We start from the raw sequence: 16,893 nt of genomic DNA on the forward strand, positions 1-16,893 counted from the left end.
TTTTACAGTACTAAGCAGTACACAATAGTGGTGGGATGGGGGTTTGGAATTCGATCAAGTCATCAAATTGTAAGGGGTGGAGGAAGTGTGGGCAGGACAGCTTTTGTCCAATTCCGAACCTTTGAAAATTTCAAAATGAAGTTTTTGTCAAGAGCTTTCCTCATGCTTGCCAAATGTTAATATATTATCCTGGTATGTAATGTACTAACCACAACCTTTCTCAGCAATCAAAGTGGTTTTCATTGCCGTAAATCTAGCTTAAACTGAAGGGAGGAAAGACTGCTCGCTCTGCTAGATCTGAAGCAAATGGAGTGACAGCCCAGTTTGATGTGTGTGTGCATCAAAAGGGCTGTATGCCAGTGGGGGAGGGCACTGTCAATGGAAAGGATAATCATTGAGCTGATGCGCTATCAATTACGACGAGGCGAGAGTAGAGAGTAATCGAGGCTTTATTGCGCAAAGGTGTGGAGCCTCCCGCAGCTGCTGCCAAAATGGCTGCAGCTCAGAGAGCCCACACATTTATACTCCGCCTACTGGGCGGAGCCAGCAGGCAGGGATCTACCCCCATACCTGTAGTACAGGGGCCTTACCGTAATACCCTTGTATGCAGTATACACAATACAACAGTGGTGACTACCAAATTCACCCGCTGTTAAAAAAAGTCCAGCGGGGTTGGTAGAAACAATTTACATACAGGTTGTTTAAAATTTAAGAAAGAGGTTACAAAGAGGTCGGGTGGCTTGATCCGGCGTTGCGTTCGCCGCAGTTGTGGTGGCGATTCAGGCGTCGGTTCGGTCGTCGGTGACTCCGGGAGCGTGTCGACCTCATCATCATCTACGGGTGGGACCAAGGGGAAGGCGGATCGTCCTGGAGCGGGGGCTGTGGTGGGGTGTGCCGGGGGGAGGGAGGGTGGCGCCGGGACACGGGGGGGGGACCCAGCTCGTGCCAGGTCCCTGAAGGAGACTGTGTCTTGGTGGCCGTTGGGGTACGCTATGTAGGCGTACTGCGGGTTCGCGTGGAGTAGCTGTACCCTCTCAATCAACGGGTCCGCCTTGTGGAGCCGCACTTGCTTGCGGAGGAGGACGGGTCCTGAAGCTGCCAGCCATGTTGGGAGCGAAACGGAGGTGGACTTCCGTATCGGGGTGGATGAAACTCTCAGTACTCCCGGAGTCCAGAAGGCAGGATATCTCGTGGCCGCCGACCTTCACTGTCATCGACGCAGTCACGAGGTTGTGCGATCGGGACTGGTCTATCGTGACGGAGGCCAGACGTGGTTGGTCGGCGGCGATTGCAGGCGATGAGCGGCCCGATGAGGTGTCCGACAAGCAGCGGTCCTGAGGCGGGGGAGATGGCGGCGCCCACAGGCCGCATGTGGTCTGAGGCGAGGAAGATGGCGGAACCCGCGGGTCGGACATGGAGAGTTCTGGGGCAACAGCGGTGACTGAGCGGGCCTGGCACACAGCAGCAAAGTGTCCTTTCTTACCGCAGGACTTGTAGAGCGCGCTCCGTGCTGGGCAGCGTTGTCGGGGGTGTTTTGACTGTCCGCAGAAGTAGCACTTGGGTCCCTGGGGTTGTTTGCCTGCCGTGCGGCGCAGGCCTGGGGTTGGATGGGGAGGTTGCTGGTGGGATGTATGGTCGGGTATTCACTGGCAGGGTCCACGATGTCCAGGAGGGGTGGGATGTGCGGTCGGGGGCATTCGCCTGTATATTGCGTGAGGCGACTGTGAGCGGGAACGCTAGTTTCTTGGTCGCCGCGAGGTCGAGGGTAGCCCCTTCTAAGAGTCACTGGCAGATCTAGGCCGACCCTGTGCCTGCAACAAACGCGTCTCTAAGTAGCAGGTCAGAATGTTTAGCGGCCGAAACGGCCTGGCAATCGCAGTCTCTCACTAGGAGTTTTAGGGCACGCCAGAAATCTTCCACGGACTCACCGGGGAGTTGATGCCGCGTGGAGAGGAGGTGCCTGGCGTAGGTTTTGTTGGTCTGCTGAGTGTAGTTCTCCGTCAGTCGTATGCCGGCGCGTCCCGGATGAGGGGAAAGATGTCTGAGCTCAGCCGCGTGTAAAGGATCTGGAGCTTCTGTGCCTCTCAGGGTGGTTTAGTCGCAGATCTGATACATGCCTCGAAGCAAGCTAGCCACTGTGCGAAGGCCGACTTGGTGTTGTCTGCTTGAGGGTGCAGCTGCAGACGGTCAGGCTTGATGCGGAGATCCGTCGTTTAAAAATCTGCGTAATAAATTGATGCACTATCAATTATGACGAGACGAGAGTAGAGTAATCGAGGCTTTATTACGCAGAGATGTGGAGCCTCCCGCAGCTGCTGCCAAAATGGCTGCAGCTCGGAGAGCCCACACATTTATACTCCGCCTACTGGGCGGAGCCAGCAGGCAGGAATCTACCCCCGTACCTGTAGTATAGGGGCTTTACCGTAATACCCTCGTATGCAGTGTACACAATACAACAGTGGTGACTACCACATGAGCAGCAGCAGAGAAAGAGCAAATGTGTGCTGTACTGACAGTCCTTCCAAACACACTGATCACATTTGCAGAGAGAGCTCTGAAGGAGTCAACCTCAAATATGAATGGGTTAGTGTCGCCAGGCATTGCAGTAATGTCGTCTTGTGACTAGGGGCCAACTCAAACGCAACAATCTCACAAACCAATTCACTTGAGCATGGCTTATGCAGATTTTGGATACACCACATGTCTTCCATCTTAAATTTGATGACTGCTGCCTTAGCTTCACAGGTCCTCAGTCCCAAAGTGCTGTTCAGCTGAGTAGTAGCAATGATCTGTGTTTGACCTATTTGAGGGACAATGATTAAAGTGGATGGGGGAGTGGGAAATCTACTCAAAGTACTCTCACTTCTCGTGGCTCCTCAATCCTCGGTCAGTGCCCAACACGCTGGCTCTATCAAGGTGCAGACGGAGCAGTTTTTCGTGGACACCTCACTTGTTGCAAACCTTAGAGGATGTTGCAGCAATCTGAGCAGGGATTTGAATCTGCGCAGCCTGTTGAGGTGGTGGGGTTTGGACCATGTCACAGAATCATCGAATTTATAGTGCAGAAGGAGGCCATTTGGCCCATTGAGTCTGCACTGGCTCTTGGAAAGAGCACCCTACTTAAGCCCACACCTCCACCCTATCCCCGTAACCCAGTAACCCCACCTAATCTTTTTTCGACACTAGGGGCAATTTATCATGGCCAATCCACCTAACCTGCACATCTTTGGACTGTGGGAGGAAACTGAAGCACATGGAGGAAACCCACACAGACACTGGGAGAACGTGCAGACTCCGCACAGACAGTGATCCAGGCCAGGAATCGAACCTGGGACCCTGGAGCTGTGAAGCAACTGTGCTAACCACTGTTCTACCGTGCTGCCTATCGTTGCACAATGAAAAGGAAGAGGAAATCTTTGTAGCTGCGCATGGATGGATGAGAACCATTTTGTTGTAAAATTTCCATTCTTATTTCCATAGTGTGGTCACATAAATTAGGGCGATTCTGCTAAGTAAGAACAAAGTCCCATTGCGAGCACGTTTAGTCGCATGTTTCCCGATGCTTACAGCTCGACTCGTGTTGTAGCAGGGAATGCATGGCCAAGGTTGCACATAGCCTCGCTTTGTACAGTGGGGAAGCTCCTCCTCATCCTCCTCCCACATGGCCACATGTTCCTCCTCCTCCACCTCCTGCACGTCACCTCACTGCCGTGCCAGGTTGTGGAGGGCACAGCAGATCACCACAAAGTGGGCGACCCTCCGGGACGTGCACTGCAGTGCACCACCAGAACGGGCGAAGCATTGGAACCGCATTTTAAGCAGTCCGATGCACCGCTCAATGACAGCTCTGGTGGCCACATTGTCCTCATAATGTCATATCTCCGCATTGGTCTCTGGCCTCTGCACTGTCAGCATTAGTCAGGTCCTAAATTGCCCCATATCCCACAAAGAGCTGGCCGGTCATCCTGGGGTGTCACACGTAGACACCGGGGATCTCCAACTGCCCCAGGATGTAATTGTAGTGCACACTCCCGGGGAAGCATGCACACGTGCAAAATCTTCAGGTGGTGGTCACACACAGGTTGTGAGTTTACGGAGTGGAACCCCTTCCTGTTAACGAAGGGCGATCCTGGACTATCCAGTGTGTGCAAGGTGGCATGCATGCCATCTATTACCCCCTGGACCTGGGGTATCCCAGTAAAGGTGGTGAATCCTGCTGCCCAGTAAGGGCTTGGTTCCAAGTCAAAGTTTACATAGTCAGCTGCCCAGGCAAACAGGGCATCTGTGACTTCACGATGCACTTGTGGGCCATTGGTTAGGATATGTCGCACAAGTCCCCACTCAAGCCCTGGAATGATCCTGTGATGTAAACGTTCATGACTGCGGTGACCTTGATGGCCACTGGGAGTGGGTATGCTCCTCCTCCATTTGGTGCCAGGTGCACCACCTCCTTGTTGAGGCAGAGCCTCCTGCAGCACATACTATCTGACATCTGTTCGAAAGACCAGCGAAGCCTGTACATCAAGGGCCATCGCTGGTCTCCCCATCCTTGGTCTGCTGGGTGGCTGGGTCCTCGGAGTGTGGGGCGGGCCCCTTCACATGGACTGCTGCCTCGAATCTCTGTCGACGCCGCTGCAGCAGGGGCCCCTGGGCACCGGACCTTAGTCCCTGTACCCCAGCAGGTAATGCTACCTGCTCTGGGCACTGGTTCCAACTCCAATCCACACACCCACCCACTGGTCATGGTGATGCCCCCAGTGTTACGGCCCAACTCTTGGGTTTTTGTTTTGGTTGCTGCCTCTGATCTTGTCGAAGAGTCCAGTGTTCAGGCAAAATGTCCAGGCCTCACCGTCTGATTGGGATGCTAGGCAGTAACACCCTCCTGCACGCCGACCCACGGAAATCCACTTGGGAGCTGTGAAGTGCTCACATTACTAGAATTGCCAGCTCCCTATTAGTGATAGGCTTCAGCTATGTAGCCATGGTCAGCGGAGGTTGAAATTATTTTAACCATATTACCATGGGTGGGGTGTTCAGTGGGATGGACAGGCAGCAGCCAGAGCCATCGGCGTTATGGTTATACACGATCCCGGGGGGGTGGCATGCTGGACCTGCGGGCACTGGAGTACTCGGCCCCAGACTGACCCCAAACTGATAGTGGCCTACCCCCTGGCCACCCCCCAGGGGCTCCCACCCCGAGCATTGGGACAGCAGCCCAGTTCGCCAGGGCTGGTAGCCCGAATCCGAAGATGGCTACTCACCTCCTTCGATCCCCACAGCAGCCATTTTGCTAATTTCACGTTTTTCAATAGGTGTACTAAATGGTACCTACATGAGTGTTTGCTGGGGTGCCGGTTAGATGATGGGAGACCGTTAGATAGGGGGTCTTTCCTGTTAATGGGATGGAGATTACCCTTAATTGGTGATTATCAGTTTCCGGCCATGCCGAGGCGGTATCCGGATCTCGCCAATGGGAACGGACTGGTTAGATCGGAAATCAATTGGCACCTGCCGTGGTTCCCAATTTCAGCCTCTACCACGAAATCGGCTCGTACAGATTCGTGCCCGGCGTGATGCAGTCTTTAGATCGCGCTCCCTGGCGGGTGTTTACTGAAAGACACCTCAAAATCTTTCTCGGCAACTGAATCTTCAGCTTGGTCGATCTCAAGTTTCAAGATCATATGGCAGCTCCTGGGAATCTTGCGCACGTGCACAGAAATATCTTTTTGTGGTTTCACACCAGCTGCACATTGCAAGGGTGGAAGCCCTTGCGGTTCACAAATATTTGTCTTGCTATAGAGTGCATGTATTGCCTTGTGTGTTCAGTCAACCATGTTCTCACCTTTGGCAAGCCAGTTAGTGATGCCAATCCAAGCGCCTGTTGATATTGACTGGTTTTATTATCGGCGAAGTTCACATAATTGGCAATCAATCTGACTGGTCCAAATGCCAAAATTGACAGAGCTATAATTCAGTCAGAAACGGAAAAAACATCCACTGTCCTAACTCAACATGCCCATTAGCAACCTTCCCCACCCCCAAAGAAATGAACTGTTGTATCACAATGATGCTTTAGTGTGTACAGACATGACCCCTTCTGTGCATTGGTGTCTATTAACAATACTGTTAGAGCGGAACCTAGGTGGGGTGGGCTGGTGCTGCCAATCTTTAGTAACTACTACTGGGCGGCAAATATAGCCATGATTAGGAAGTGGGTAGTGGGGCAGGGGTCGGTGTGGGAGTGGGTAGAGGCGGCATCATGTAAGGGCGCAAGTTTGAGGGCATTGCTAACGGCTCCTCTGCCGTTCTCGGCGGCCCACACAAGCCCAGTGGTCGTAGCGGCTGTGAAAGTTTGGGGACTGTGGCGGAAGCATATGGGCATGGAGGGAGCATCAGTGTGGGCGCCAATTTGTGGCAACCACTGGTTTGTCCCGGGGAGGCTGGATGGTGGGCTTTGGAGGTGGCAGAGAGCAGGGATTGAGAGGCTGAGGGATCTATTTATTGATGGGAACTTTCCATGTTTTGAGGATTTGGAGGAGGAGTTTGAATTGCTGGGACGGAATGGGTTTCGATATCTGCAGATAAGGGATTTTGCGCGAAGGCAGGTTTCGACCTTTCTGCTTCTACCGCCACAGGGGATACAGGACAAGGTAGTTTCTAGAACGGGGTTGGGGGAGGGGAAGGTTTTGGAAATCTATAAAGAACTAATGGAGTGGGAGGAAACCAAGATAGGTGAGCCAAAGTGTAAATGGGAAGATGAGCTGGGTGGGGAGGTAGAGGTGGGTCTGTGGGAGGATGCACTGAGCAGAGTCAACACGCCCTCATCCTGTGCCAGGCTCAGCCTGATACAATTCAAGGTGGTTCACCGGGCAGACATGACGGTGGCCCGGATTAGCAGGTTTTTTGGGGTGGAGGACAGGTGTGTGAGGTGCGCGGGAGGGCCCGCAATCCATGTCCACATGTTTTGGGTATGTCCGAAGCTTAGGGGATACTGGCAGGGATTTGCTGATATCATGTCCACGATACTAAAGATGAGGGTGGCGCCAAGTCCACAGGTGGCGATTTTTGGAGTGTCGGAAGATCCGGGAGTCCAGGGGGCGAGGGAAGCTGACGTTTTGGCCTTTGCCTCCATGGTAGCTCAGAGACGGATATTGCTAGCATGGAGGGACTCAAAGCCCCCGAAATCAGGGGTTTGCGTTAGCGACATGGCTGGGTTTCTTAGACTTGAGAAAATTAAGTTAGCCCTGAGAGGAACGTTAGGGTTCATTCGGAGGTGGCAACCGTTTATCGACTTCTTCGGAGAAAACAAAACTGTACGCAGATTCAATAAGGCAGGGGCGGTAGGGTTAGGAAATAAGGGGGGCGGTAGGGTGGGTAGTTAGGCTATTTTGTGTCGAGAGTAGGCGGGAACAGTGGGAGATGGAGGGATTTCTTACGCGTTGAATTATGTTTACCTTTGTATTTGTATAGTTTGTTATAAAACCATAAATGCCTTAATAAAATGTTTTTAAAAAATATATAATATTGCAATAAGTTGCACTTCAGTGCACCAAGTGAAGTTCTGGGAGTTTATTTATTTGTTTGTTTTCTAACCGCCATCAGTGAAAGATCCATGCACTGAGAGGAATGGTGGGTGTAGCCACATATGCCGTAGTGAAGCTGGAATCGCACAATGTGACTGTAATCCTGGATATCAACTAATGACGAATGGGAATAGCTGTGATGGTAAGGAAAGAGGGGATGGTTTCTTGAGGAATGTCAACAAGATCACGATGGGTGATTTAAACAGTTGTGGCAACCACCAGCTCAATACACAAAGACCATTTTTAACCCAGTCATAGTCTTTGCTTCCATTGCATGATCATCAAGGGCTAATACCTATTCCCTTTCATTGAAATAATTCTTAATTGACATTTCAACAACTGCAGGGTGAGGATTTTCATTCTTATCTTGCTGTTTAAACAGGGCTTTCTGTTATATAAGTAAGAATCTCCATTATCCTATTTAGGAGCACATTGGAACATCCCCATGGCTTAAAATTATTCTTCCTTAAGATTGCAGAACTAAGTAAGAAAACAAAATAAGAGATATTATAGCTTCAGTCCTGTAATTTTTTTAGCCCATTATGCTTGCTCTAATATATTAACCAAATGTGGTGTTTAATAAGGGGTGTAATCCCTCTATGTTTAAAGTGTTAACAGTTACTGCACCCTTAATGTTTCTTGCACACCTGTGGCACAGTACATTTATATTAAGCAAAGTAAAATGCTGGACAGTGACAACACTCGGAATGGAAATTTGGGGAGTGGGGAGTGAGAGTGGTTCCTAACTTATAGTGCAGGGCGAATTACCTAAATTGGCCATTGGTGCTTGCGTTTAGAGTGGTTCAATGACAGGCATTTGAAAATGACAGGACACCGCCCTCTCCATGAATCAGCAACAGTATTTTCTTTTATCACACACTGTTAGAGTTTGGAAGAATACCCCACAGAATCCTGTGCACGGCGTATTTATTCATTGCCTCTGTTAACGATCAGCACCATAAACTTTGCTTCCTGTTAGATAACTGAATTTGTTTCGTTTGGTTGATTGATTTTGGTCGCACATCTTTCAAAGTAGGTTTTCATCATCTTAAGTTGAGAAGTGGGGCTGGTTGTTTGGGATGCTCTGAAGTTTTCTGTTGGAATGAAAATCTTTTTGGTGAAATTTGGGTACTTCCGTGTAGTAATAGGCTGTACTATAGTGTTGTGATTTATAGTTCGGTAGCAACAGAGCTCTCCGAGATGCAAAACATTTTCCATTATGTACTGAGCAGAGGCATACGCACCAAAATCATCAACACTGGGTGGATGGGGCTACTTCTGCCCCCTCACCACCTCCCATGGGGCTAGAAATGGGTCTCGCACAACTCGCAGTAACTCCAAAGTAAATTTTCCAGTTTCATTACAGTTGTCTGCTGGGAAGAGCCATTCTTTTCATATGGTTTCCCCAGTGATTGGCCTGAGCCCATTCACCAAGTTTTTGTTTGGCATTGGTACTAACTGCAGAAAATTCAAGCATCAGGGATGGCTCCAACATTCAATTAAACAGCAGTCCACGTTGGAGTATACAGCAGCAGCTTCCTGCTCCCCTCATGTTTCTCACGCACAGAGTTACTGCCCAGTAACTGTCCATTTGTAAACTATTTGTGGTGAGTGGGTTCCCAGTAAACAATGGTGGTATTGTAAATCGAAGAGAAACTACTCCATTAATGCCATAAATTGCTTTATGCCACAAAGTTTTATTGATCCTGCTGGTGTAGTCCAACAGGGGGTCAAACTCCATCCTGTTGCACGACACTGCAACATTAGTTCATCCTTTCCTGGAAATGCGACCGTCTCAGATTTCAAGTTTGTTTAGTGTCCTTAAAACCTACCTTATTGAGTAAACATTGCTTATACAAGTAGGCATCTGTGCAGTGGGCAATGCATGAAAGTCATTGCACATGAAGCTTTGATTAAGAGCCATTGGAGAGTTGTGAAGAGCAACCACTGCTATTGTAAATATTTTTAATTGAAAAAATGACTATTTAATGCATGAACGCAGCATGTGGGATGAGGTCAATGGAATGTACAATGACGGAAGGGCTGCTTATTATCACCTAGGGCATTATTTTACTGTTGATCTCTTTCTCCCTGTGAAGCACATTATTTTTTGGTGTGATGAGTGCTTCATTGTTTTCCCTGTTAATATCTGACCATTTCTTTGCAGACATTAATGAGTGTACCACAGGAATTGCAATGTGTGCTCATCAGTGTGTCAATATCCTGGGGTCATTCAGCTGCGTCTGTAATCCTGGATTTGAGCTAGGAGCTGATGGGAAGCAGTGTTACCGTAAGTACTGTCAATCAAGTTTGACATGTGTAATCAGCAAGGTGTTCCGCCGGTTTCTTGTCTTCCACTTTCTCTGTGCCATCAACAAAAGTGATGGCAATTGATGGTGATGTTCTGCACCACAGTCAGGTCACAGCATGGTTTGCATTAATGTTTTTCTCTCAAAGACATTCAAGATCAGTTATATAGGTCAGGTAGCAGAGTAAACAGGTAAAGAAAAGACAGAACATGCATTTATCTGATTCCTTTCACAATGGCGGGACATTCCAAAATGTTTTGCAGCCAATGAAGTTTATTTGAAGTGCAGTCACTGTCCAAATGTACAAAAGCAAAATACTGCAGATGCAGGAAATGTGAAATAAAAATGGTAAATTTGGAAATATTCAGCAAGTCTGATGGAAGGTCATTGACCTGAAACATTGGCTGTTTCTCTCTCTCCACAGATGCTGCCACACTAGTGCCCCAATGCTTCAGTGTGGGAAGGGGAGTGCGCCCCGATGCTTGTGGGGAGGGGTGCTGATGCTTCTGTGGGGGTTGACGTTGTGATGGGGGTTTGCCCTGTGGCTTGTGGGATGGGGTGGGGGAGGCATCTCGATGTTTAATGGGGACCACTTGCCCCAATGTTTGTCAGTGATCCACCCCCCCCCCCCCCATCCACCCCTGGGTTCATGGGGGGTAGGGGGAGTTTATTTTTAGTGCAGATTAAAACCTTTTAAAGATGGCGCGCTGATCTCTGTGGAGCCGGCATGACCAAGCCCCACCTCGCCAGAGTGACGACGAAAGCCACGCTCCCCAGATTGTGCCCTGGCTGCCAGAGAATATGGAGGGGAAACCCGTCTTGTGCAGCTGGAGAGCTACGCGCCGTTTTTCCTCACTGAATCTGTCATTCTGAAAAAATACCGGAAGATTCCATCCTCAGTGACATGCTTTCTGACCCAGGCATGAGTACAGTCACAGAGAGAAAGCTGTCGAACTATGATATCATGACAAGTGACAGGTATAGATTTGGAATCACAATTCTGCTACACGATCAGATTCTACTCCTGGGTAATTTCAGAGTTGCGAATTGAAGTTAGGCATTACCCATGATGAGTAGACCATGATACAGCACATTCTGAGTACCCAATTACAGAGCATTCTCTCACATGTTGCACAGGTATATCAAAACAGGAGCAATGAGGTACAACTGTCTCAATATGAAGAGTTGATTATAACAATCTTTTAGAACCAGTTGTTACTATAAGAATCTCACCATTCAAATGGTGTAAACGTTTTGCAAAATGATTTTTTCTTTTAGTTGACTTCAAAGAAAATTCATGGTAAACAAATTTGTGCAGTGACAGGTTGCAATCAAGTTGACTTCTCTGCCAATGTAACGGATAAGGAATTCTGCATCATAGTGATGCATCCAAGATAAATGCTACTGTGGATGGAATTCTCTTTGCATATCTGAGTTATTGGGAAATGCATTCATATTCTTCCATCTGTACATAAAGACTGAAATCGTCTGTCAGTCATTTCCCTTACAAAGCATAAATTTGCTTGTATCTCAATCCCAATTATTACAGCAGCATTGTGCCTGGTGCTGTCCTCCATACAGTCCCTGAACAAAAGGATTGATCAGGTTGCATTTCCAAATTTTGTTTTCATTTCTTTGGATGTTCAGGCTATTTGTCTGACCTGGGCTCCACTGGCAGAACCCAGAAACCCCCTTCTATCTGCTGGCATGTCTCGCCCCATTAATCATACTGGTTACCGTGTCAATCCCAGGCCCTGACTGTCGATATGGAATATGGGAACTGCCAGTTTAGAAAATCCCCATTCCTGATAGCCACACCCCGCCTAGTATTTGCTTTGTAAGGGAAGACATACATTCCACCCCTTGCAACTCAAAGCAAGATGTGTCAGAGTTCGGTTGTAACCAGGTCTCACCTGGATTTTCGTCACAATTACAGTGGGATCTCCTTTGACTTTTGGTTCCATGATTCTGAGTGGCTGATGTAATGTTTGTATTGCACCTGACAGGTATTGAAATGGAGATTGTGAACAGCTGTGAGAGGAACAATGGTGGATGCACTCACCACTGCAAACACACAACCAACGGGCCGTCCTGTTCTTGTAACCAGGGATACCTACTGGATTCCGATGGGCAGACATGCCTTGGTACTGAAAAAGTCAAGCCTGGTCAAAGCCATGTGGAGTTATTAATATAACATGCAGCTAATTTTCCATCTGCGTATTTTAACACAACTAAAGCTCAATTAGAGGGCAGCACAAAAGACTGTATGTTGAACATTCCTTTGGGTGACATGATGGTACAGTGGTTAGCACTGCTGCCTCACAACTCCAGGGTCCCTGGTTCAATTCTGGCCTTGGGTGACGGTGTGGAGTTTGTACTTTCTCCCCGTGTCTGCGTGGGTTTCCTCCGTGTGCGCAGGTTTCCTCCCACAGTCCAAAGAAGTGCATGTTAGGTGGATTAGTCTTGCTAAATTGCCCCTTATTGCCCCTTAGGTTGCGGAGATAGAGTGGAGGCATTGGCTCAAGTAAGGTGCTCTTTCCAAGGGCTGGTGCAGACTCGATGGGCCAAATGGCCTCCTTCCCACTGTCGGGATTCTATTCTTTTGTTCTTTTAGTTCCTACTGTGAGGCCAACTGAAAGTAGTGTCAGGGTAGGGTCATGAGGATGATTGCTAGTTTGGAGGACTGAATTACCTGGCTAAGATCACTCCACCTATTCATCTCCACCTGAGTGAAGGTGTGCATCCTAATTAGTTCTGAACGTGCTGTTTGCTCATCACTCCTTTCAAACTTTCCTCTCTTCACTCTGTCAGGTCCAAACCCGACTTTGTCATCAAACTCGCCGACAAAGGGGGTACTGTTGTCCTCTGGCGTACTGATCTCCTACCTCGCAGAGGCTGAGGGGCCTCTCTCAGATACTTCCTCCTACCTCCCCCTGGACCATGACTGGACCACTGAACATCAAGCCATTATCTCCAACACTTTTGGAAGCCATCCTCCGATGCCTTCCCCTTGCGGCTTCCAACTTCATAGTCTCCCAACCCTGGACAGCCCGCTTTTACCTACTTCCCAAAATCCACAAAACGGACTGTCCCGGCAGGTCCATTGTGTCAGCATGCTCCTGTCCCACCGAACTTATTTCCTTTTATCTTGACTCCATCCTCACTCCTCTGGTCCATTCCCTCCCCACCCACATCCAGTATTCCTCTGATGCCCTGCGTTATATTGACAGTTTCCAGTTCGCCACCACTCTCCTCCGCCTGACTGTACTTGTTCTATCTCTATTGCTGGACCTTTGATTTGGAGAAAGTGGGATGGGCTAAAGGAGAAGTTGTTGAGAGATCCCAGCTATCCTTGCCTTTTTATGGGGTATGTGGAACATTCCTTGTTCCAGGCCTACCCGGGTCCACTCCCACAACTCCTTTACCAGTACATCGATGACTATTTTGAAGCCTTCAAGCTCTCGTCAGGACCTGGAAAAATTCATCAGCTTTGCTTCCAGTTTCCACCCCTCCATCACTTTCACCTGGTTCATCTTAGACACGTCCCTTCCCTTCCTTGATCTTTCTGTCTCCATTTCCGGCAATAGACTATGTACTAATATCTATTAAAAGTCCACTGACTCCCACAGCTACCTGGACTACAGCTCTTCGCACCCTACACCCTGTAAGGACTCCATCCCTTTCTCTCAGCTTTCACCTCCATTGCATTTGTTCCGATGATGCCACTTTCCAAAGTGGTGCTTTGAAAATGTGTTCCTTCTTCCTCAATCATGACTTCCCACCTACAGTTGTTGACAGGACCCCTCAACAGCGTGCAGTCCATCGCCCGTGCCACTACCCTCACCCCCTTCCCTCCCTCCCAGACAAACATAGGGTCCCCCTCGTTCTCACCTTTCACCTCACCAGCCTCCAGATGCAAAGCATAATCCTCTGCCATTTTCGCCAACTCCAGCGTGATGCCACCACCGAACACATCTTCCCTTCACTCCCGCTGCCAGTATTCCGCAGACACCATTCCTTCTGAGATAATCTAGTCCACTCCTCCACCATACCCAACATCTCTCCCATCACCCTTGGCACCTTCCCATGCAATCATAGAAGATGTAAAACCTGTCCCTTTACCACTTCCATGCTTAACATCCCAGGCCCAAAACACTCATTCCAGATTAAGCAGTGTTTCACTTGCACCTCATTCAATTTGGTCCCAATTTGTCTCCTCTATCAACCAGGAGCTGTTTTAACACACTGGCCAAACAGCTGGCTTGTAATGCAGAACCGGCCTCCCCGAAAAGGCGCCGGAATAGTGCTTTTCACAGTAACTTCATTGAAGCCTACTTGGGACAATAAGCGATTATTATTATATCGGAGAGACCAAACGCAGACTGGGTGATCGCTTTGCTGAGCACCTTTGGTCTGTGAGCATTCAGGACACTGACCTTCCCGTTGCTTGCCATTTTAACAAAAGACTCTGCTCCCATGCGCACATGTCTGTTCTTGGCCTGCTGCGATGTTCCAGTGAAGTTCAATGCAAACGCGAGGAATAGAATCTCATCTTCCGGTTAGGCACAGTCTCAACATCGAATTCAACAACTTCAGATGATTAGCTCTATCCCTCCTCAGCCCCTTTGTTTTCATTCCATTTGATTTTAACTGTCTTTTACCTTTTATTTCTTCCTTGTCTTTTTTTATATATATATATTGCCCCCCCCCCCCCCCCCATCTATATCCCCTCTCCTTACCTTTTCTCCCCTTTGCTTTTCCCTTCCCCCTACATCTGTCACAGTTTACCCTCTAATTTTAGTATCTCTGCTGTTTGGCCTTCACACCTTTTATTCTCTCTGGGGACTGCCATTCACACTCTTTCCCCTTGGTTCTTGTGGCTAATAGTACTCTTTTCCCTTGGTTTCTGTGTCTCTGATTCATCTTTCATTCCCTCACCCCACAGTATAGATATGTCCTGTTTTCAATGCCTTTTAGCTTTGACAAAGGGTCATCTGGACTCGAAACGTGAGCTCTTTTCTTTCCTTACAGATGCTGCCAGACCTGCTGAGATTTTCCAGCATTTCTCTTTTGCTTGCTGTTGACTAATTTGTACTAAAACCCCCGAGTCATGCTTTATTTAGTTTTCAGTGCTCAAAACTAACTTATTTTTTAATGGAAGGATAAAGGGAGGGATAATGGAAGGGAGGGGCTGGTTTAGCTCACCAGGCTAAATCACTGGGTTTTAAAGAAGACCAAGCAGGCCAGCAGCACGGTTCAATTCCCGTACCAGCCTCCCCAGACAGGTGCCGGAATGTGGCGACTAGGGGCTTTTCACAGTAACTTTATTGAAGCTTACTTGCGACAATAAGCGATTTTCATTTTTCATTAAATAAGCTTCGTTATCTGTACTTACTTTTCTGGGCATTATAAGTAACTGATTTCATAATAGTGAGGCTTGTTGCTGTATGAATGTAAACTCATGATCTTACAGTCCCTTGGTTTATACCCAACTGATACCATGATGGTGTAGCCTGACAGTGTCTGACTGACAGATCTCATGGTAGGGTTGACCTATATGAATCTTCCTCTCAAGGTTTGACGATTGAGTTAGTGTTTCCTGTGCCCTGCACGATTCTGAGTTCAAGTTGCTGTGAAGTTGACTGCTCCTAATGTTTCTATCCCTCAGATTCCAATGAGTGTGAGACTGACACGGCATGCTGTGCACAAGACTGCAATAACAATCCTGGAGGCTATGAATGCAGCTGTCGAGCAGGATACAGGCTGAACATGGATGGATGCAGCTGTGATGGTACAGTGAGGACGAAGGCAAAAATTTCAAAGAGCTTTACTCTGCATGTAGATTGTATTGTGTGGAGCTTGAGTTCCACTTTACAGAGCACGAGCGCAAACATTTGGGAACAGACTGTCTGCTTTTGTATCCTCCTGGGCAGGGATGTCATATTGTGCAATGACATGCATAAAATGAGGGGGAGGGAAATCCTAAAGGCAACACAACTATTCTGTCCTTGAAAAGCTTAATTAGGACTGTTTGTTTTTCAGAGTATAGTTTTCTGAAGAATCCCTAATGCTTTGCCAAGACAGGGAATCTGATGATTTGTGTGCATGTCTTCCTAGTATCTATGTGAAACCACAGCCCTTCCTGGCCAATTGTTTGTGTTTCAGGAGCTTTGGTGAAAAATGCAGCCTATGAAAACACATGGTTCTATCCAATGTCAATGCCAGACAATGGGGTTTATGTGGTAATAGAACTGAAAAACAATCTGGTTAATAGAAAGATGATGGTAAAAAGAAGAATTGTCTCAGTTACCTCCTAGGACATCCTTACATTCCTTGCTATCCGCCACTTTCTGTTTCTCCATTTGGTAGTCATTTTCTGGGAAATGATGTATTCACCAAGTGGTGTTGGAAATGTAGTCAGTCAATTTATTGCACAGACCTGTAACCCTATTAAGAACTAAAATAATTTGTGCTCATTTCACACTAGTTTTGTTGTGTTATGCTTCTTCATGTAGCATAAGCTGCTTCCTTGATGTATGCTCTGACAAAGGAATGTTCAGACTTAGAGATAGGTTTAACACATTTATTGAACAATTCTCCGACTTGAGTTCGACTCTCCTGCTAATCTTGCTGTAGTAACTCAATTTAACTAACGAGTCTGCTCTAAGCCATGTGGTGGGTGTGATGCTTCTGATCTGCCCCTGTCTTTCTCTCTAAGTGTTGCCTGTGGAAAAGAGAAAGAGCACGTGTGCCCTGTCCTTTTATATGGGTTTCCCCCTTGTGGTAGTATCACCATTGGGTGTCTTGACTGCTCATTGGTCGTGTCCTATTCTATGTGTTCATTAGCTGTATGTCTGCATATCATGATGTCTCTGGTGCTCTCTCTAGTGTTTACTTAGTCTTAGTGTACTTACATTAACCCCTTGTGTATTTACAGTGATGCATATCACCGCAAGTTTGTTATTCAAATTGCAAAACTGTTTTTATTTTGTTCATTAAAT

General features: G+C 47.9%; 1 protein-coding gene across 1 annotated transcript in view; it reads left to right on the plus strand.

The window, feature by feature from the left end:
- Nucleotides 1-16,893, plus strand: part of megf6 (multiple EGF like domains 6) — a 357,029-nt gene that overhangs the window by 266,472 nt on the left and 73,664 nt on the right. Inside the window, exons 8-11 of the mRNA XM_038816779.1 lie at nt 7,603-7,725; nt 9,751-9,873; nt 11,899-12,036; nt 15,561-15,683. Of these exons, the coding sequence (XP_038672707.1) occupies nt 7,603-7,725; nt 9,751-9,873; nt 11,899-12,036; nt 15,561-15,683 (507 nt within the window). The remainder of the gene's footprint in view (nt 1-7,602; nt 7,726-9,750; nt 9,874-11,898; nt 12,037-15,560; nt 15,684-16,893) is intronic.

The sequence above is a fragment of the Scyliorhinus canicula genome, chromosome 13 (assembly GCF_902713615.1).
Source record: "Scyliorhinus canicula chromosome 13, sScyCan1.1, whole genome shotgun sequence".
In the NCBI taxonomy this organism is placed as follows: domain Eukaryota; kingdom Metazoa; phylum Chordata; class Chondrichthyes; order Carcharhiniformes; family Scyliorhinidae; genus Scyliorhinus; species Scyliorhinus canicula.